Consider the following 21,772-nt stretch of genomic DNA (forward strand, 5'->3'; position numbering starts at 1 on the left):
GGGTTCGCCGTGGTCGCTGGGTGTGGGCCCATCACCAGGCTCAACCCGGGGGGGGGGTGCACTCTGCGGAGAGAAAGGGACAGCCTCGAGCCGCCCGCACTCACAGGGGCTGGTGTCGCAAACCGGGACAACCGTGGACATCCCGGCCCTGAGCGAGCCCATGGAGGGTGGCCGGACTCTGGCGCGGCCTGGTGGCACGGAGCCCTCGATGTCCTTCTGCAGAGAAGTCTCTGCCTCAGACCCGTGCATATTAGCCCCTTGAGACTTTCTCTGAACGCAGAGGCTGCCCGAAGAGAACACTAAGGAGCTAAGCTGAAGACGCTGGGGGAGAAGAACTGAATTTCCATAGCCTTGCAGTGCCAAGGAGGCAGCGACCAGCCGGGCTACTACCCAAAGGCAACTCCGGGAGAACCGCGCCCAAAAGGGCCCCCCAAGGGCGATGAGCCAACCCCCGCCCAGGCTCTCCCTGGATTAAGGTGTTCAGCTTCTCGTCTGCCCTGCACAGGGAAGGTGGCCAGGCGCACCTGCTGGCAGACACCGACTGGACCGCCCTCGCCCTTTTGTACAAAGATGCACACATCTGGTGGCGGACTCTTGAATGGCAATGACAGAAGCCAGCAGGCGATAGAATGACACTTTACAGCCCCGGAAGCAAAACACCAGCCAGCTTGGGCTTTTATGCCGAATGGAGACAACCTTCAGCCCTGGCTGCTGTGGCCCAGAGGACTGAGCACTGGCCTGAGAACCAAAGTGTCGCAGGTTCGATTCCCAGTCAGGGCACATGCCTGGGTTGCAGGCTGTGACTGCCAGCAACCGCACATTGATGTTTCTCTCTCTCTCTCTCTCTCTCCCCCTCCCTTCCCTCTCTAAAAATAAATAAATAAAATCTTAAAAAAAAAAAAAAAAAAGAGGGTCGCTGGTGCGACTCCCAGTCAGGGTGCACTCCTGGGTTGCAGGGCCAGGTCCCCAGTAGGGGGCGTGCAAGAGGCAAGCACACATGGATGTTTCTCTCCCTCTCTTTCTCCCTCCCTTCCCCTCTCTCTAAAAATAAATAAATAAAATCCTTTTTTTTAAAGAAAGAAAACAACCTTCGAACATGAGCCGAGTCCAGCTGTTTTCAGGTGAGAATCGTTGGCACCACTGGAAACACCAAAGGGCGTCCTTCCTGCCGGAGGAGCAGAATCGCACGCGGAAGCAGGACTTTCGAGAATGAGCACCAAGCATGGTGTTGGGGGCGGGGGGTGCTGGTCAGTAAAGGAGAAAATCGACTGCTTAGAACAACGCGTTAGCATCCTGTAAGACTGTCCCGGGTGTGCAGGTAACACACGGGAGGACGAACGGGACTCCACAGTCCCCAGGTGCTTGCCTTGCTCAGAAAGCCATGGGGCTGAGCGCGTGTTGTGACGTCTGCGGGATGTAAACTGGCCTCTCCAGCAGAACCATTAAAGAAAGACACGCGAATGGGGTAACGCAGAAGCGAACGCGAGGGAGAAACGGAGTCAAAGGAAGGGCGGAGAGTAGAAAAATCGTAGCAGCGAGATGCAGGCGAGCCCCGCGGTATGGGCGCCCCCTGCCGGTCGTTACGATAAACTGCAAGCAGTCTCGACGCTCCGTCGGAGGGAGGCCAAGGCCAGGCTGGAAATGGAAAGAAAAGTCGAGGGCGGGCTGCGCACAAAAGACACACTTGAAACGCGCGGCCCCGGGGAGGTGGGAAGCAGAAGGTGCGTCGGGCAAACACCGCCGAGTCAAGACCCGTGTCGCTGTCTCGCCGTCAGAGACGCGGACTCGGAGGCCGCTCTGTGAGCGGGGAAACCAGAGCTTGCTCTCCCGACGCCGAGAGGGTCCATGCCACCAAGGAGGGCAGGACCCCGCGTTTCTATGCGACCAATAGCTGAGCTTCAAATACATAAAGCAAGTGCTGCCCTGGCTGGCGTGGGTCAGTGGACTGAGCACGGGTTCAAAAGGTCGCCGGTGGGTTTCCCGGTCAGGGCACACGCCTGGGTTCTGGGCCAGGTCCCCAGTAGGGGGCGCGCAAGAGGCAACCGCACACTGATGTTTCTCCCCCCTCTTTCTCCCTCCCTTCCCCTCTCTAAAATCTTTTTTTAAGCACACACATACACACAGACACACACACACACACACACAGGGGGATACTCGCTGCCGTCCATGGGACGCACACACACATGCAGTGACTCACAAGGACGGGACTGGGAAGACGCCCGGCAGGGGAGCGGGGTCGCGCCTGGGTCCCAGCTGCCTCTCCTCTGACGCAGAAGCGGAACGATGCCACCCTGTGGGGTGTAGGAGCTAGGGGTGCGTTGGGGTTTGTTAGAGCGTCCTCTCGGGGCTCGCTTGTAAGTGTTTAAATATCATAATAAAACACAGGAAATGAAATCCACCGTGATGTGTTAGTAAAAGCACACAGAGCCCTGGCCAGGTGGCTCGGTGGGTTGGAGCGTTGTCCTGGGCACCACGAGGTCACGGTGCGGTCCCTGGCCAGGGCACACACCCTACCTAGCCGGTTCAGTCTCTAGTCGGGGCGCATATGGGAAACAGCGGGTCGATGTTTCTCTCTCTCTCTCACACACCCCTCCCCTTCCTCTCTCTTAAATCAATAAACGTATCCTCTGGTGAGGATTTTTTCCTAAGCATACAGAATGATACTGCTCATTGCACTGTTCTTTTTTTTTTTAATATTTTATTTATTTAGTCCTGGCTGGCGTAGCTCAGTGGATTGAGCACGGGCTGTGAACTAGGCATCGCAGGTTCGATTCCCAGTCAGGGCACATGCCTAGGTTGCAGGCCATGGCCCCCAGCAACCGCACATTGATGTTTCTCTCTCTCTCTTTCCCTCTCTCTCTCTCCCCTTCTCCCTCCCTTCCCTCTCTAAAAATAAAGTCTAAAAAAAAACTTTAAAAAATATTTTATTTATTTATTTTTTAGAGAGGGAAGGGAGGGAGATAGAGATAGATAGAGAGAGAGAGACATCAATGTGCGGTTGCTGGGGGTTATGGCCTGCAACCCAGGAATGTACCCTGGCTGGGAATCAAACCTGTGACACTTTGGTTCCCAGCCCGCGCTCAATCCACTGAGCTACGCCAGCCAGGGCTGCACTGTTCTTAATAGCGGAAACACGGGGAAAACGTAACAAAACAGAGCTGGTGTGAGCACCACCACACACCTATAAAATACAAAACCCTGTTCAGAGACTGGCCATGGCGTGTCAGGAGTCTCAAAAGCAGTTCTTGAGTGAAAAAAAAAAAAAAAAAGCCAAACGAAAAAGAATGCACACTGCGAGTCGCCATTTCTATGAAGTTCAAGAACAGGCGACACCACCCCATGGTGACAGGTCAGAAGGTGAGGGGACAATGGCCCGGAAAGAGGCGCGGGGGAGCATGCTGAGCTGACACAAATGCTTTGGTAAGGCGGGCGCGTACAGCTTTCACAACCACCTCTCTCCTCGTTCAGCTGAGTTGCGCATTGTATCCAGGCCTTGACTTTGAAAAAGTCAGGTAGTGCCAACTGCACAGGGTGGATAAACGGTTCCTGGATACCTACTGGGTTGCAAATCATCGAGAAAGAGCGAACCCGCTCCGCTTTTGCGCACAGGGGACGCTGTCAGAAACGCCCGCCCTGGGCGTCCGCCCCGAGCGCGGCGCGCAAGTCGGCGGCAGAGGGCGCGCGCGGACTGCGGAGACGGCTGCGCTCCGACCTGCGGCACCGCGGGACCAGTCCCCGGTCGCGACCTCCATGCCTCCCTGGCCCTGCGCACGGTCTGCACGCACAGACTAGCGTGGCCGCGATTACTTTGCGGGGAACCAGGGCGCCCCCGGACGTTGCCTCACCTGGCACGGCGGCCACTGCGGCAACAAGCCAGGCCCCACCGGGAGCTGTAAACCCCGCGAGGTGTTCCCTTTCACGCCCGGCCCACCGCTCAGACCCCTCGCAGCCCGCTCCCCAGGGCGCCCCCACCGCTCCACACCTGTGCCGGGAGGAGATGTGGGCTGCCCAGCAAAGCTGAGACCGACTGGGGGCCTGACGCTCAGGCCCGCGGGTCAGGCGCCAGCCCTCTGCTTGGGGGCGAGGGAGCGCCCCAAGGGGATCCGATACAGCGCCTGCGCTGGAAAGAACCTAGGGCCGGAGCCAGTGGCCCTGCAAAGGCACTGCTCCCTCCAGAGAGGGTGCCTCCCCCGCCCATCTGCCCAGAACACCCCGGGTCGCCTGGTGCTAAGGGCCCCTTTGCAGGAGAAACAGCCCTCAGGGTTACACAGCGCTCACGGCCTAACCACGCGCCCCTGGCCAGGCACAGCTGCGGGGGGGGGGGGGGGGGGCTGTGTGCCGCCCCCACACACTCGCAGTCCCCAGAAGGGGCCACGAGGGCGTCACCACCAGCCCCTCCATTTACTGCCACCTGCTCAGGCCTAGCTAGGCGCCACCCAGAGCGCAGCTGGAGTTCTTAGGGGCCAGAGGCACCCCCCCCCCACCACCACCACATGCAGGCACTGATGGAACCCCGGCTGGGAGCCTGCTTGGACACCCCCGCATCCCCTTCCCCCTCCCTACTGGGCTTGCTGGGATCTGGCCAGGGGAGCAAGCTGGGTTGGGTGACCCCCACCCCTCAGGTGACAGTTCCCCCAGAAAGATGGGGGACAGCCTCACCCCTGCGGGTTCCAGGCCCGCCAGGTCTGTCGGGGCTTCCAGAGGCCCTCGGCTGCCCCCTCCCGAGGGCCAGCCTCCCCCTCCTCTCAGACACGGAGAGAGCTCAGCGCAGCCAGGCTCCACCACACTGCCTCCCCCCACAATCGCTGACCTGGCCCTGCATCCTTGCTGGGCCTCTCCCTGGCTGAGCTTGGCGCCCACCTCTGGCCAGGACCTCTCCTGCTAGCAGGGTCCTCCCCCCACTGCGCCCCAACCTGGCCCAGGGAAGGAGGGAAACTTTGAGCTGAGTAACCCGGGACTCTCAGGGCTTTGCCCCCCGGGCCCCCAAGATGTTAGTTTGTTTCCCCTGCCAGCCGGCTCTCAGCCAGCGCCACCCCCCCCCCCCCCACACACACACACACAGGAGTTGGCCTGGATGCCGCTCAGGCCAGCGAGGGAGCAGGCCCCACAAGCTCATTAGACTCCTACTGTGTGCTGGGCTCTGAGACAGCACAGTCTGGTTGGGAGAACTGAGTATGGGACCGGGAAGGGGAGGGTCCTCCTAATCCCTGGCCAGCACCCACCCGCTGCCCGCTGCCCTCCCCATCCCCATTCCCACTCAGAGTTCTGGGGTCCTGGGTGCCCACCCTGGCCCTGAGGGGACAGGACAGTCTTGCCCGCTTCATTTTTTGTGCCCCCCCTTTCAACCAGCGACGGCTGAAGGCCACCCCCAGCTCCCCGTCTCCATGGGAAGGGGTTGCGCACCCTGGGGGCCAAAGCCCCACTCCCGGAGACCTGTGCTGGCTGGAGCTCCAGGCTGGAGAAGTGATCACCTACACTCTCCATTGGGCAGCCCCGGGGAAGGGGTTAGAAAGGTTGGGGGCTGTCTAGTCACACCTCCTCCCAAAATAATTACCTTCCAGGCCCCCGGGGCTTGTCAGCTCCTGGGGCAGGGCTCCCGGTTCTCAGAGATAAGTCCCAGCTCGAGGCCCGGGGCCTGGACCCGAGAGGGCGCTCGGCAAATATCGGAGGAATCAATAGGTGTGCAGCCGCTTGTCCCCTCTGCCTGCAGCAGCCTGGCCTCCTCCTGGAAGGGGGACAAGGTCCTCTCCTGCCCCCGGACGGCGCCAGCTGCACCACAGGCCGCCTCTGCGGCCAGCCACTGTTTGCAGGCCACCTCCCGGGGTGGCCTCCGGGACACCCACCTGCTCCAGTGTGTCGCTGGCCCCATTTGTTTCCGCCCCAACACTTGCCCAAGGTGTAATTACCTACGTTTGTTCCCGCTCTGGACGCCCAGCGTCCAAGAGGTAGGCTGGTAGTGTTCCCACAGTGACCGGCTGGGGGCGGGCGGGCCCTCCCTCCCAGCCTTTATTGGGAAAGGGGCTGTGGGGGAGGGGGCGAGGGCGCACACTGTCGGGGTGGGCCCCTGTGAGCGCCGTTTAGGGGCGGTTTTTCACTGGAAGTGTCAAGGGCTGGAGGTCGTGGTGGGACTTGGGGGGAACAGCGCTGCACTGCCCCTGCCACACACACACGCGCGCGCGCGCGCACACCGGAGTTCACGAGACGTGTGGCCGAGGCAAACCACCTCGCCTCTGAGCAGCGTCCAGCCTCCTCCCAGGTGAACTGAAGGCCGGGGTTCCCGCCTCCGGGAGCCGTGGAGAGGGGTGAGCGCAGACGCTGCAAGGAGCGCGCTCCGCGGGGCCGGGCTCACGGTGCGCACTCCCGGGCCAGGCCCCGGGCAAACGAAGGCTCTCCTGGAGGCAGGCCCCGCACGAACAAAGGCTGCGGGGGGCGGGGGGGGGGGACTCGGGAGGCGGGGGCCCGGCTCCAGCTCTGGCCTGTCCGGCGGGGAGAGGATCCCCGTGCGGGACCCGGTCAGCCGGACTCTCCGAGAGTCTATGTGTGGTGAGTCTTGGGTTCTCGGTGCCGGGGCTGGGAGGGCTTCCTGGAGGTGGGGGTCCTAAGCCTCGCATCGGGACACCGCGCGGCCCCTTTAAAAAGCAGTGCCCGGGTGCCGGGTGAGGGCAGAGGGCGGAGGGCGGCAGCCGCGAGCCCGGCCCCCGCCCCCTGTGGCCGCTGCGACTCATCTGCACCCAAAGCCGGGCTCCGGCTGACGTCACCTGCCCCGGAGCCGCGCGCGCTGATTGGCTGCAGGTGACGTCAGGGGCTTTTTTCGCTCGGCATGACCTCATCCCCGCCGGCGGCCCCGCCCTCCGCCCCGGGCCTGTCACTCGCGGCGGAGCCGGCTCCGCGCCCCCAGCCCGGACGCCGGAGCCCGAGCCCAGCCGGAGCCGGAGCAGCACCGGCCGCGCCCGCGGAGCCGCGGGGTGGGATGCGCGCCGCGAGTGCGCGTGCCCGCCCGCAGTGCGCGCGCCCCGGCCCGAACGAGCGCTCCCCGCGTCGGCCGCGGCGGCGACGGCGGCGACGGCGACGCGGCCCGTACGCTCCCCCGGCCCCTGCCCCGGCTGCGCGGGCCCCCGCCGGGCCCATGGGCGGCGCAGCCGACCCGGCGCGCTGAGCGCAGCGCGGTGCCCCGGTGCGCCCCGGAGGCGAGTGTGAGCGAGGTGAGCGGGGTCGCCGGGCGGGGGTCGCTGGCGGAGAGGAGGTTCACCGGCACGGAGCCGGTGCGCCCAGCCCGGTTCAGGAGGGGGGGCGCCACATCGGGAGCGTTGGGGTCTGCGCCCGCCCGGCGCCCGAGAGGAGCAGGCGGCGGGGAGGTGAAGAGTCCCGGCTCGCGGGGTGGCGGCCCCAAACCCAGCTCTCAGGGGTGCCATGGACTAGACAGGGAAGACCTTGACCCGCTTCTCGCAGCGCCCGGAGGACCCCGGCTCGGCCCACGCCCTGCCACCGATTAGCCGCCTTTCTCCCTTCGATTGCTTCTTATCTTGGTGGGGGGAGGGGCTATGAATTAAGGACCCAGGAGGGTCATTTCTGATCCAGCAGGGATCTGTTCCTACCACCGCGCGAGGCCGTGATGCCCCCCACCCCTCGGACGCCCCCCCCCCTCACGGTGGGGCCCAGAATTGGAGAAGGTCTTCCGTGACGCGCGCTTGCCCGGGATGCGGAGGCTTTGGCCATAGGGGCGGGAGGGCCTTTGGCCTTTGGGAGGCTCAGGAAAGGGCTAATTCCACCTGGGGTGGGGGCCGGGGGCTGCAGATCCACCTCCCCTGTGGTGTGCCCAGGCCGCCCCAGGCACCCCCACCTCGGGGTGCTCGGCGGGCCTCTGCGGAATAAAAGACCTCGGCCAGGCTGCAGTGGAGGCAGCCGGAGCGCTGGGGGAGGGGCTGGCACTGCCAGGCTGGGTGCAGCCCGCCTCCTTCCGCCTGTCGCCCCACCTGGGGGGGGGGAGGGCATGTCACAGTCCGGCCTGGAGGGGCAGGGACACCAGGGCCCAGCCCACACCAGGTCTCCACGCTCCGGGAGAATTTGCCTTCTGGCTTCTCCTGGGGGGAGGGGGGGGCAGGAGCTGCTGCAGCGCAGCGGCCGGGAGTGGAGGGGGGAGCTGGGGGCTGGAGGAGCGCGGTGTGCGCAGTGCTCTTGTGCAGCTGGGGGCTGGGCTGCAGGCCAGGGGAGCAGTGCTCTTCCTGGCCCCGGGCCTTCTTGCCCCAAGGGCAGCGCTGGACACTGAGCAGCACCCAGCGCCCCCACCCTGCTGGGGAAGACAGATGTCTCCCACATCACACCCACCAAGGACGGGGCTGCACCCTGAGGTCCGCTGCAGCCGGCCTGGGCTGGGAGCGCTGCCGGAGTGCTCTGGTCCCCCCCTCCCGCCCTCGGCCCTTGGGAGGCTCCTGGGCCCCGGAGGCCGCCTCCCGGAAGATGCTGGAGAGCACCCTGTGCTCCGGGGTCCATCCCCGCGTCACCTCCCCTCCCAGGCCTGGCTGCCCTCGGGGCCAGGGGTCTCAACGGCACAGAGGGCTGGCTGCAGGGGCCGGGGGCCGCGGCCGAGGGGAGCCAGAGGGTGTCCCCATTACATGTCTGAGCTGTGCACGCAGCTCCTCAGGGACGGAGAGGAGGGGCCACCCCGAAGCCGGCTGAGTGGGCCCTTCGTGAGCCGAGGCCTCCTCTCCCGGGCAGCTCTGCCTGGGCAGCCGGCCCACACGCGAAACACGGTGGACGGTGGCCGGCAGACCCTGGCCTGGGCGTGGGACCTTGGGGACAGGCCCTGCAAATCAGCGAGGCTGGGACGAACCCGGCAGGGGTAGAGGAAACCCAGAGGTGGTGGTGTCCTGCACCTGCCTGTCAAGCACCCACCTGCCAAGCCCCCTCCCACCCCGGGCTCAGCCCGGACCCCTGGGAACCGAGGGCAAAAGGCCCCTACCCACTGCCTGCCCTACCCACTGCCTGCCAAGGCCGTACATAGCCTCCCCTGGCTGGGTGGGGGCGAGAGGGCCAGCGTGGGGCCCGTGCTGCTCACCCCCAGGAGCCCAGAGGGGAGCGACGGTGTGAGCTTTGGGGTCCCCGACGAGCATGGGGTGGATACTGTGAGCCGAGCCAGCATGCATCCTCGGGCCCCAGCTCCGGAGGGCTCCGGAGGGCTCCGTGCAGCCACTGCTGCCGCTCCTCGGCCCGCTGCTCCCGAGAAGCCGCCGGCATGCACCAAGCGCCACTCCTGAGTGAGGGCCACAGTCCCCGTCCTCCCAGGCCTGGCAGCCACCTCAGGGGGTGGTGAGCTCCCCGACACCCAACGCCGAGCGGCAGTGGGCAGTGCCCTGCTGAGGCTGCCGTCCGTTGGGAGTTCCCTGGTCACACGTGCGCTCGGGGACCTGGACGAGCCTCGGGGAGGGAGGCCCCGGGAGCCGAGGGTGTGAGGCCGTGGAGCGGGCCCCGGGGGTGGGGCGTCCTGGGATTTGGGGGTGTCTGGCGGGCAGAGGGTGAGGATGCATGCGGCCAGTGACCACGGGTGTGGGCACACACATTGGCGTGTGACTGCACACGGCAGGGGTGCGGCGAGGTGGGTTGTGGGGCAGGGGTGAACACAGGCCCGCGTGCAGTCAGTGTGCAAAGAGGCATGTCCCAGCAGGCTCAGCGGCGTGCGTGCAGCGCCAGAGCGGGCAGCATCCAGGTGGGACGGGGCGGGCTCTCCTGCCTCTGGACTGGGAACGGCCTTGATCCCGGGGCAGGGGCTGTTCCGCCCTCACTTGCACCCCTCCCCCCGCCCCACTGCCCTACCACCCCCCACCCAGGCTCTGGAACAGGGGGTGACTGGTGCTCACCCCCCCAGTAGTTCCCAGAAGTGGGGTCTGGTCTGCGCCTGGGGTGCGTCCTTGAAAGCGGGGAGGCCCACGACCCCGTAGTGCCTGCGGCCTCTGTGCCCACCTGGCCTGTTCCGGCCGCTGTCGTCTGCCCGGGGCTGCCCTTAGCTTCTCCACCCCGACCCCACTGTGTGCCCAGCCCCGGGTCCTGGTCCGCAGCATCCACCTTCGGCCGAGGGAGGTCTTCTCTAGATCCGAGGAGGCCCTGCGGGCGGCAGTGCGCTCCCAGGAGGCCGGCTCGGTGCGGGAGGGGCTTGGGCCAGAGTGTGGCTGTTCAGAGAAGTCTTCCAAGGGTGTGGGGGGGGGCAGTCTGCAGGCTGGGTGCCAGACCCTGAGGACGGTGAGGGTCAAGGGGCGCAGAAAGGAGAGGGGCCGCACGGGGCCTGGCGGGGGTGGTCCCAGGGCCCAGCGACGGGGCACCTGCAGGGGCGGGAAGAGGGGTTACGAGCGAGGAAGGGGACCTGCGTCGCCCGTCGCCCGAGAGCCAGCCTTGCTCAGCGGCTGCTGCTGCTGCTGCTGCTGCTGCAGGAGGAGCGGTTGCCTGGCACCTCTGCTGTTGCCATGGCAACAACGGAGGTGCTAACTGGCTAATGAGTCCCCCTTGGCTGCAAATAACAATACCGTAGTGGTTAATAGGGCCACGCTGGAGGATCCCGGGGGTTGGGGGGGGCGGGTACCAGGTACAGACCTGGGCAGGCTGCCCACACCCCCTCCAGCCCCAGCCCAGCCTGGCCCCCTGGGCCCGGCCCTGCCCTCCTGCAGACCGTGTTCCCGGCTGCGGCGTGGACACCTCCACACGCTGGGCAGGGACACCCAGGCTCTCCCAGCCCCTTCCCTCCTCCCTACGCTGAGGCCCACGGCGGCGGGCGGCGGCAGTGTTGGGTGGGAGGCGACTGCTCCCCGCTGCCTACGGGGCAAGCGGAGGGAGGGCCGCCCTCCCCCACAGTGTCCCGCTCAGGGTCCTGGGCCTCTGAGCTGGGCTCTCAGTTCCATGGCCAAGGGCAGGAGGCTCTGCCCAGACCTGCAGGAGAGGCACGTGGGGGGGGACCCGGGGGCTGTGGCCTGTCACAGCCGTGAGGACGTTCAGGTTACAGCTTCCCAAAACTGCCCGTAAAGGAATCAGATCGGGGCCCCACAGCAGGCAGGACCCCCTCAAGAGGGGCAGCAGCTGCACCCCCACAGCGGAGGAGCCTGGGAAGCAGGTGTCTGTGGGCGGACCCCCATGCCCCGCCCACTGACCAGGGCCGTCCGGGGCACTTCCCCGGGCACCAGCTGGGTGGTCAGCCTTTGCTGCCACGCAGGTGGACCCCGCCCACACCTGTCTTGTGCCTGCCTCTCTGTGGACTCTGGTGTCACTGCGGCCAGCCTGGGGGCTCACCCGAGGGGTGGCTCCCAAATAGTGGCTGCTGCCACTGTTGCTTCCAGTGTCGCCTGTCACCACCGTCTGAGGTCTGACCAGTGTTCTCAGGGCGTGTCACCCCAATGCTGCAGGCTGGGGGCTTGCTGAAGGGGTCCTCTCTCTGTGGGCCCCAGGGGACACCTGTCTCCCAGCTGCCCGTCACCCCCAAGCTGGGTGCCAGTGTGGTGGAGGAAAGAACTGATAGAATGAGGCCTGGGGTTTGTCCAGTCTCCTTGGTGCGACCTTGGGCTGGTCCCGCCCCTTCCCTGAGCCTCAGTCTACCTGTCTTTGAAGTAAATTTGTCGCCCCGATACAGCATATCTCCTGGGCACCTGTGAGGCTTAGGTGGGCTCAGAGAAAGGCTGGTTCTGAGCAGAGACAGGCCAGGTGGGGCCTGGCAGGTGGGGCAGGGTTGGCAGGGGCTTGGCATGGACTCCCCGGGAGGGGGCTTCCATCCGGGGCTCGGCAGTCCCCTTCACCTCCTCCCCTCGCTGTGCTCCCCTCAGCCCCAGGGCCCCAGACACTGGTCACCGTGCTGACCTTTGTTCTTGGTTGCTTCCCACCCCCCCATTCTGGGACCGACCAGCCCCTAGATGGTGCCTCCAGACCCCAGGCCCCCACTGTGCCCGGAGCAGCCGGCTGGCACCTCCCCCTTCTGTGGGCGTGGCATGCAGCGAGCGGGAGGTGTGTGGTGGGCACACAGCCCGCTCCAGGCCGTGGCCCGCAGAGCTGGAGTACCTGTGGCAGCAGAGGGCCCCACAGCACAGAGCCCTCAGCCCTCTCTGGCACCTGCTGGGCCCCACCCCCAGAGCCCATCAGCCTGTGGAGGCAGCCCTGACACCCCCACGTACCCGTCCAGATTATCAGCTTATAGAGCGCCCGGGCTATTCGGGATCAGAGATGGAGGGTGTGCCGTGGAGGGGGGGTGCTGGGCAGAGAGGGGTCCCGGGGGATGGGAAGGAGCGGGGGCCAGAGAGGGGAGGGGGTGGCAGAAGCTGCAGGGACAGAATGAAGGGGGGTCTACGGACCCGAGGGCCCAGGGGCAGGATGCTCAGGGCTTGTCCTGCACCTCCGTGTCCCGGCCCAAGCCCGGAGCCCCTTCCCGCTGGTCCCCCACTTTCCCTGTGCTGTGCTGCTGAGGCCAGCACCGTGACCCGAAGCTGCAGGCTGGCGGGCCCCCTCCCGAGTTCCCAGAACATCACAGCTCCGTGTGTCACAGGTCCCAGCGCTCTCTCACAGAAGAGCCGGAGGGGCGCGGGCGCACCCCGAGGGGGGAGGCGACCATGGGCGCGAGGCGGGACCAGGCGCACTGTGCCCTGGGACCGCACACCGGCCCCTCTGCAGCCCGTGCTGACCGGCTGCCTCTCCCCACAGGGCTGGCGCCATGCCCGGCCACCCCGCCTTCTAGGCCACGCCCGGGCCGTCGGAGCAGCCCCTGCTCACTTCAGGGGGCGCCGCCTGCCCACCGCCCACTGCGCACCATGGCCGGGGACCGGCTCCCCAGGAAGGTGATGGATGCCAAGAAACTGGCCAGCCTGCTGCGGGGCGGGCCCGGGGGCCCCCTGGTCATCGACAGCCGCTCCTTCGTGGAGTACAACCGCTGGCACGTGCTCAGCTCCGTCAACATCTGCGGCTCCAAGCTGGTGAAGCGGCGGCTGCAGCAGGGCAAGGTCACCATCGCGGAGCTCATCCAGCCGGCCGTGCGCAGCCAGGTACTGGCCCCGCCCAGCGCCCCGCCCCTCGCTCCTGGCGCCCCTCCCTGCTCGTGCTCCCGTCCGCCCCAGGCCCCAGGGCTGAGCTCCTCCGCCCTGGAACCCCGACCGGGCTCCTCGGGACCAGAAGGTTTGCAGCCAGCCCCCGCTGCTGACCGTAGCAGGGCGGCCCCACCTGCCCCAGGGAGGGCCTCCCTGACACCCATCCCCCGCTCCCCGCCCTCCCGGAGTCTTCCGGCCCATCTGGGTCCTCGCTCAGCCCCCAGGCCCCCACGGAGCTGTCCAGACAAAGCCATGTCCTGGCCCGGAGGGGGTGCTGAGCGGTTGAGCCAGACAGAACCGAGCACCGGGCGCAGGGCAGCGTGCTGGGGGCCAGGATCCCGGGGCAGTGCGCCCGGATGGCGGCCGGGTCAGGCACACTCTTCCGGGGGGCTGTGAGGGCTCAGAAGAGGACGGGAGGGGCCCGAGAGGCTTACGAGGAGCAGTCCCTGTCCCCAGCACCCCGGTTCATTCCCCTCTGGAGTCTTGAGTGGCCCAGAGTTCTCTCTGTAACCCCCACAAGTGTCGCGGGTCCCCTGCAGTGGACAATGCCGTCTCTTCCCAGCAGCACCGGGTCTAGCCGGGGAGGGACGGCTGGGCCAGGACCTGGGGAGGCAGTGGCAATGGGGGCCGTGGGGGGTCCCAGTCACAGAGCACAGAGGGCAGAGCTGGCTGTGAGAGGGCCACAGGTGAGGTGGCCGGCTGTCGGGAGCCCCCCACACCGGGCGGACTGCTCCCCGAGGCCTCAGCGAGGGGAATCCGGTCATCAATCACCCCCAGCAAGGACTCCCTGCCAGAGCGCAATCCCATTGGCTGTTGGTGACATCATCTGGCCGGGTTGGGGGCTCAGCTGGCTTAAGGGCTGAGTGTGCCTGGGGGGCGGGGGCATCAGCCGCTCTCTGAGCAAAAGCTGCTGAACATCTGGCCCGGGCCAGGTATTCGGAGAAAGAGGAGGGCAGGTGGAACCCCAGCCTCTAGCTGCTGCCTCCTGGAGTTGGGGGGCTCTTGCTGTGGCCCTCAGTTTCCACACAGCCGACTGGCTGGGGGTGTGGGGAGGGGAGAGCCGGGCCCAAAGGTACCCTGTATCCACAAATCCCGGAAAGGTGCTTGGCCCACGTGGGAGCCAGCTCAGGCCGTGGCTGTGCGATCCTGTCTCCGTGGGCCCCAGCTGGGCCCGCTGGGGACCTGTCACATTCACCTGTGTCTCGTCCACGTGGGCCTGGCCCGCAGTGGGAGCCCCAAGTGTCCGTTCCCTTGTGTCATGTGAGTGTGTGTGAGGAGAGGCTGCATCGGGCAGCACTGCCCCCTGCCCCGACCCACCCCCACCCCCATCCTGGTCTCAGCCTGCACTGATGGGCCAGCCTATAAGCCCGTGGGCACTACACCTGACCGGGTGCAGGATGGGCATCTGGGGAGTCTGCCCTCCCGGGTGGCAGCAGCCCTTCCCCCCGTCCCCTGAGCCCCCACCTGGTGGTACCTTGACCTCTGCCCTCCCGGCCCCCAGGTGGAGGCCGAGGAGCCGCCGCAGGATGTGGTGGTGTACGACCAGAGCACCCGGGACGCCAGCGTTCTGGCCGCCGACAGCTTCCTCTCCATCCTGCTCAGCAAGCTGGACGGCTGCTTCGACAGCGTGGCCATCCTCACAGGTGAGCCCAGCGGCTGGGGGGACGCCGGACGCCTCTCCTCGCCACCTCTCTCCCCCACTGTCTGCTCGGCTGGGGGTCGGGTACCCCGTTCTCTCTAAGTGTCCGTTGGGCTGGTGGGGGACCTCGGTAGCTCTGGAGTTCTCAGGGCTCCACCACCCCGCCCCTGGACCCCCATGCATCAGGACCCCCTCCACTAGCAGGTGCAGAGGTGAATGGAAGGAGACCCACAATACCTCCGTGGTGGGGGTGGGGGAGGCGTCCAGGCAAAGATGTGGCTCTGCTGAGCACTGTCCCTGACCAGCTGTCCCAAGGAGAAGGCATAGGCCCCAGTGTCTGGACAGCCCAGTCTGGCCCAAGATGGTCCCCACCTTCCTGGGGACCCCCAGAGCCCCCAGGGCTCCCTCCCAGCCAGGATGCTCATGACCTCGGCCTGGAGGCTCTCAGGGGTCCCCCCAGGGCTTCCTGTTCCCCAGAGTAGCCAGGCCAACCCCCCCACACACATTCACACACCAGCTCCTGGGGTCCCGCTGGCTCCCAAGTCAGCCTGCAGACCGCCGTAGCCACGCTGCTCAGGGCAGACCCCTTGGAGGAGGTGCTGGGGGAGCCCGGCATGGCGAGTCGGGGGGGGGGGGGCGGGGCACAGGCAGGCGTGCCGCCCTCCACACGTGTGTCTGGCCCAGCCCAAGGCTCGCACGGCTGGGCCTGTGTGGTCGGAGGGGTCAGCGCCCGTGGGTGGCGCTGGGACACCGGCGGCCAGCACCCGCCAGCCTGTGTGTCCCACCCAGGCTGCCTGCAGGACGGGTCCCTGAGGGGCCAGAGCCTGGGAAGAGCCCACCCTGAGTGCACCCCCACCCCCGGTCCATGGGGGGGTGCTGAGCAGGTGGGGAGTAGAGGGGACGAGGGCAGCAGTCTGGGCTCTCACAGGTGTCCTGGGTGTTCTCCCAGGGCCCAGCACACCTGCCCTGGCGGGGGTGGGGGGGTACCGCCAGGCCCCGCTGGGAGTCTGAGGAGGGGGTCCTCAGGCTGCCGGGAACAGCCCAGAGCCTTGGGGGGTCTCCCTACCCAGAGTGGGGGGCCCTCACGCAGCCCTTGGAGGGGCAGGCCTGGGTGGGGGTGCACCCGGAGGGCTCACCTGGGCCCCACCCTGCAAAGTGAGGGGGGGTGTGCCCCTGTTTGTCCCAGAGGCCAGCCAGGAGGGAGTCCTGCCCCTCAGGGTATGAGGGTGGCTCCCAGGGACACCAAGTCAGGACCCAGGCCTGCGGACAGGCCCCTGGCCTTGCTCACAGCTCCCGCCCCACCCAGGCAAGCAGACCCCTGAGCAGTGGGTCAGAATGGGAAGGCCAAGCCCAGCAGGGAGGTGGGTGCTGCCCACCCAGAAGGGGGAAGCCCGAGAACCCAGCACAGAGGGAGGAGCCAGCAGTTGCAGGCTGACCCCTGGGGGGAGAGGTGAAGGGCTCTGAGGAGCCTCAAGATGAGGACCGCCCTGCTGGGACGGAGAGGGCCCCACCCCCACCCATGACAAGGAGGTGGGTGAAAGCGGGAGAGGGCGGTGGGGTCAGGTGCCCTAGAGTGCGAGAACCGGCGGCTGTGACCCCTGTCCTCCGCCCCCTCCCAACCTAGCCGCTAGGCTGTGGCGTCCAGCGCGGGCGGGGATGAGAAGGGGAGCCTGGCCCTTTAAGCGGCCGGAGCCCGGAGCCGGCGTTTGCTCGCGCGCGGCACTGCGGAATGCAGGGATGCCGCCGCCGCGGGACCGGTGCGCTCCTGCGGCTCGGCCCCGCGCGCATCGCCCTCCGACCGGGGCTGGGGGCCGCGGCAGGAACAGCCTCAGCGGAGAGGGTGGGTGGGACTCGCCAGGGAGGGTTGAGGACTTCTTTAGGGCTGGAGCATGCGGCAGTGGCAGAAGCCGCGGGTGGGGCGGCGGCTGGGCGCGTGTATGGGCGGGGAGGGCGCGCGTCCGGGCGCGCGCTTTTGCGCAAGGAATCCGGGATCTCATTGTGAGGGGCAGGCCCGCCGCTGCACCCTCCCGGACTCTCCAGGCAGCAGAGGGAGCGGGGTTAATTGGGGAGGGGTTCCCTCCTCAATGGAGGTGCCCTTGGGGATGCCTGGGGCCTCGGGGCGTCGTCCCGTGTCTCATAGTGCTGGGACCTGCAGAGTCCGGGTCTGCTGCCACGGCTTCGCTCCCCGGCGCCCGTCCCACAGCCTGTGGCGTCCCTGGTCTCCGGCCACACCTGGCATCTGTGGGGGTTGGGGGGGGGGCTCCCCACGCTGGTTGGCTGTGCCCAGGAGGATCCTGGGGGGCTTCCTTGAGCAACTGCTGCAAAGGCTGGCCGGCCTCTGCACCTGTGCTGAGACTTCCCTTTTGGGGAGGGGCTCCTAGTGCCCCCCCCCCCGACTCTGGCCACGCTGCTCTGAACAGGGAGGGTCCCCAGCTCCGGATGGTGAGCAGGAGCCGACCCCAGGCCCCAGCTTGGCCTCCTGTCCTGGGAACCTGTGAGCCGTGGTGTCAGCGGTCACTTCCCGGGGGAGGGGCAGCTTCTCCTCAAAGGCTTGAGCCTCCCCTCCCCCTCCAGGAGGTCCCCATCTCCATGCCCACCCATCCCGCCCAGAGTCAAACCTTCTCCGGGGGCTCAGGGAGCATTCTGGTTGGGGGTCAGCACGCACCAGCCACAGAGCTGGGCTGGGGTGCAGGCGGGGTGCCCCGACATCTCTGACCTCGGGCAGGAGTCAGCAGGTCTCTGGCCCGGCTACTCCTGGGCACCAGACCCCACCTCACTCTCCTGCCTCCTCCAGTGGGGTGGGGTAGGCCTTGCCCCCCCCCCCCCCCCCGTTGTGTGCGGTGGACTGATCCACTGGGGCTGGAAAGGGCAGCTGCTGGGCAGGGAGCAGAGAAGGTGCCACAGGGCTCGTGCCCCCAGAAGTGTGGTCAGCCCCAGGGGCCCGCCCAGCGGGCCTTCCTCTTTCTACCGAGAGCCGGCAGCCACTGGGCACTGCCCGGTGGCTGGTCCAGCTCAATGGTCACCGGCCAGGCTGGGTGGGAGCCAGTCCGTTCCCATTACATGGCAGGCAGGACAGGGAACAGCCCTGCCTGGGGGCACTCACCCAGTCAGAGGCACACCGGGGAAGAACCCACCCAGCTCAGGCCACCGAGGCCAGCTGGGGGGCTCCCTCCTCCGACCCGTGGCCCAGGACTCAGAGGCGCTGTGCTGGACGGTGGCAGCGCACCCCACGTGCCCACTGCCCGCCCCGGGTGCCCGGCTCCTCCGTGTCTCTGCTGGTGGAGTGGAGCCATCCCCGGAGCGCAGAGGCCCCCAGGGGCTGTGCCAGCCCCAGCGGGTGATGTCATGCCCCAGGGGGAGGGGGGGCCCTCCGAAGCTCTTGCCTCCCGGTCTTGGCACCCACACCGGACCTGGGGCTCCTGGCCAGTTGGAGGCAAGGAGGCATTGCATCAGCCCAGGGGGAGAGAGGGAAGCCCCAGCCTGGCCCCGGCCACGGAGACGACGGAGGGGCTGTGTGACACGCACGCCCTCCCCGGGAGACCCCCAGCACCACCACGGAGCCCACCCCTGCCCGGGCCTGCGGTGCGGCCTGTTGACCGCCACCTCGACCCGAGTTTTACGGGCGTCACAACAGCGTCCTTCTAGAGGAGGAATGTGGGCGTAGGGGCGGGCTGCAGACGCAGTGCGCCGGGCGCGAGCGCACGAGCCACAGCGCGGTGAGATGGCCCTCCAGCACCCGGCGCTGCGCCGGGGTGCTCACATCCGAGGGTCAGCCGTGGGGAGCCGGGCTGGGTGTGGCTGCGACTCCGCGGCGGTCTGTGCCCCGGGCTCCCTCCCGCCCCCCCAGCGGCCTGCCCCACAGTCTCCTCCATTCCGTCCTCCTGCAGGGGGCTTCGCCACCTTCTCCTCCTGCTTCCCCGGCCTCTGCGAGGGCAAGCCCGCTGCCCTGCTGCCCGTGAGCCTCTCCCAGCCCTGCCTGCCCGTGCCCAGCGTGGGCCTGACCCGCATCCTGCCTCACCTCTACCTGGGCTCTCAGAAGGATGTCCTGAACAAGGTGTGCGCAGGGCCCCGGGGCAAGGACGCAGGCGCGCGCGGGAGCACTCTGGGCGTGTCTGGGGGGAGGAAGGGAGCTGGAGGCTGAGGTGGGGGATGCATGAGCGCAGGCTGGGGGGCACAGGAGGACCCGAGGGGGCCCGCAGGACCACAGCCGAGCTGGGGGAAGGGCCGGGCAGGACAGGGTGGAGAAGCGGCTCCCTGCCCCTGGGCGGCAGAGCCCACATGCCAAACTGCTGATGTCACTGGGCCCCTGGCCAGCGCTGAAAGAATCCCGTGTTTTAAAAATGGTGACGAGGAAAGAGGGTGAAGCCACCGCCCAGGCAACCCTGAGGTTCCTGGGAGCCGGGGCGGGCTGTGGGCGGGGCTGCGGGCGGGGCGTGCAGAGGCTGCAGGCTCCGGGGCGGGCTGTGGGCGGGGCTGCGGGCGGGGCTTGCAGAGGCTGCCGGCTCCAGGGTGGGAGTGGGCGGGGCGACAGCCGAGGCTGCAGGGCCGCGCGGCTCCCTAGGTCCCGTCCGGCTGCAACCGCTTCCAACCTGTGCTCCCGACCCTCCAGGATCTGATGACCCAAAACGGAATAAGCTACGTCCTCAACGCCAGCAACTCCTGCCCCAAGCCCGACTTCATCTGCGAGAGCCGCTTCATGCGCATCCCCATCAACGACAACTACTGTGAAAAGCTGCTGCCCTGGCTGGACAAGTCCATCGAGTTCATCGGTGAGGGGGGCACCCCGCCCCGCCCCCACGCCGCGGGCAGCCGGGGGCGCGGGGCGGGCTTCCCTGCTCGGTGCGGGGAGGGCTGGGCCGCCCCTGCACTCACCCGTCTCTGTGCCCCCCGCCGCCCCCAGATAAAGCCAAGCTGTCCAGCTGCCAAGTCATCGTCCACTGTCTGGCCGGCATCTCCCGCTCCGCCACTATTGCCATCGCGTACATCATGAAGACCATGGGCATGTCCTCCGACGACGCCTACAGGTAGCCGGCCCCTCTGTCTGTGGCTGGAAACCATCTCCTGGTCTCCACCCTCGAGCCTCGGCGCAGCCCTGGGGTTGGGGCCCCGGGCAGGGGGCGGGGGCGGGCAGCCCCAGCCCAGCGGGTCTGCACAGAAGCTGGCCTGCTGGGGAATGGGCCGCGCGTGCTGGGGAGAGGTGAGTGGGCGGCCTGGCCTGGCGGGAAGCCCTTTGGTCACCCAGCCGCCTCTCGCCCCAGGTTCGTGAAGGACCGGCGCCCCTCCATCTCGCCCAACTTCAACTTCCTGGGCCAGCTGCTAGAGTACGAGCGGAGCCTGAAGCTGCTGGCCGCCCTGCAGGGCGACGGGGCCACCCTCCCGGGGACGCCCGAGCCCCTCCCGGGCCCTGCGGCCCCACTGCCGCCACTGCCACCACCTACCTCAGAGAGCGCGGCCACGGGGGGCGCAACGGCGAACGCGGCCGCGGAGGGCGCCCCGAGCGCCGCCTCCGCCGACAGCGGGGAGCCCCCCTCGCCCGCCGGGGCCCCCGCCACCAGCGCGCTGCAGCAGGGCCTGCGCGGCCTGCACCTCTCCTCCGACCGCCTCCAGGACACCAACCGCCTCAAGCGCTCCTTCTCGCTGGACATCAAGTCGGCCTACGCCCCCAGCCAGCGGCCCAGCGACCCCGGGCCCTCCGACCCTGGCGAGGCCCCCAAGCTCTGCAAGCTGGACAGCCCGTCGGGGGGCACGCTAGGCCTCCCCTCGCCCAGCCCGGACAGCGCAGACGCAGCGCCGGAGTCGCGCCCGCGGCCACGCCGGCGGCCCCGGCCTCCAGCAGGCTCCCCCGCACGCTCCCCTGGGCACGGCCTCGGCCTGAACTTCGGCGACACCGCCCGGCAGACTCCACGGCACGGCCTCTCCGCCCTGTCCGCCCCCGGGTTGCCTGGCCCTGGCCAGCCGGCCAGCCCCGGGGGCTGGGCGCCGCCCCTAGACTCCCCCAGCACGCCGTCTCCGGACGGGCTCTGGTGCTTCAGCCCCGAGGGCGCGCAGGGCGCCCGGTTTGCCCCCTTCAGCCTGGCGGGGGCGCCGGGCACAGGCGGCGGCAGCGGCGGCGACTTGCGGAGGCGGGAGGCGGCGAGGGCCGAGTCCCGGGACGTGCGGACCAGCTGGCCTGAAGAGCCGGCCCCGGAGACGCAGTTTAAGCGCCGGAGCTGCCAGATGGAGTTCGAGGAGTGCATGGTGGAGGGGCGCGCCCGTGGCGAGGAGCTGGCCGCCCTGGGCAAGCAGGCCAGCTTCTCGGGCAGCGTGGAGGTCATCGAGGTGTCCTGACGGCGGCCGGGACCCTTCACCCTGAGCCCTCCGCTGCCCTCGGCTGGGCCGCCAGCAGCCGGGCCCTCTATAAATATATATTATATATAATGCAAAGAAAGGTAAATGGTTTTACTGCGATTTTTATCAAGAAGTAAATATTTCGATTTTTTATTTATTGAAGCTGTTCATTCTGGCAATGATTTGGCAACAGTGAGGGTGGTCCTCCAAGCTCTATTTTTAGTCCGGTATTTAAACCGAGACCCGTTTCTAAGCAATACGAGGCCACCCTCAAGTGGCACGCTGGGGTGCCAGGCCTAGGGTCCCCTCCTCGCCAGCCCTAACCCCAGATGACACCACTAACCGTTGCAAAGAGGCTGCCGAGCTTTCGTGCACTTTTTACATAAGAAAAAGGGGAAAAAGGAAAAAAAAAAAAAACTTTGCCACAAACTGAGCCTCAGAAACTCCCCGCCTGCCCTCCCCACCCACCTCTCTGCATTCCCTTCTTCCTCTGCTCCTTTCCGGGGCCCTGGGGGCCGTGGTCCAGGCGCCCTTGCCATCCCCCACCGGCTCCAGGCACCGTGTCTGGGTGCCATGGAGGGTGCCCCCACCGCCCGCCCCCGCCCCTCATGCCTGGCTGGTGTGGACCAGCACCGGGCCTGCCCAGCCCCGACGCGTGTGAAGGCCTGGGGAACAGAACGGGGTCAGACTTCCTGCGGGGGCTCTCCTGTGTGTCCTCGGGCGTGGGTCCCCGAGGTGGGGACGGAGGTGGAGTGCCCCC

At 67.5% G+C, this 21,772-nt stretch overlaps 1 protein-coding gene across 1 annotated transcript; it reads left to right on the forward strand.

Moving 5' to 3' along the window:
* Positions 1 to 6,877: 6,877 nt before the first annotated feature.
* Positions 6,878 to 21,413, forward strand: DUSP8 (dual specificity phosphatase 8). Its single transcript, XM_028515425.2, has 7 exons — positions 6,878 to 7,202; positions 12,667 to 13,004; positions 14,548 to 14,689; positions 18,573 to 18,739; positions 19,295 to 19,454; positions 19,586 to 19,709; positions 19,944 to 21,413. The coding sequence occupies exons 2-7, from the start codon at positions 12,774 to 12,776 to the stop codon at positions 21,010 to 21,012; spliced, it is 1,893 nt and encodes a 630-aa protein (XP_028371226.1). The 5' UTR covers positions 6,878 to 7,202; positions 12,667 to 12,773; the 3' UTR covers positions 21,013 to 21,413.
* Positions 21,414 to 21,772: the final 359 nt, after the last annotated feature.

This window comes from Phyllostomus discolor, chromosome 6 (assembly GCF_004126475.2).
Source record: "Phyllostomus discolor isolate MPI-MPIP mPhyDis1 chromosome 6, mPhyDis1.pri.v3, whole genome shotgun sequence".
NCBI lineage: Eukaryota > Metazoa > Chordata > Mammalia > Chiroptera > Phyllostomidae > Phyllostomus > Phyllostomus discolor.

Excerpts from the sequence above, each read along its gene's own strand:
- DUSP8 (XM_028515425.2), top strand. The coding sequence starts at position 12,774 with ATGGCCGGGGACCGGCTCCCCAGGAAGGTGATGGATGCCAAGAAACTG. Across the intron at positions 14,690-18,572 it reads CAGCGTGGCCATCCTCACAG|GGGGCTTCGCCACCTTCTCC; the intron begins GTGAGCCCAGCG and ends GTCCTCCTGCAG. Across the intron at positions 19,455-19,585 it reads CAAGTCCATCGAGTTCATCG|ATAAAGCCAAGCTGTCCAGC; the intron begins GTGAGGGGGGCA and ends CGCCGCCCCCAG.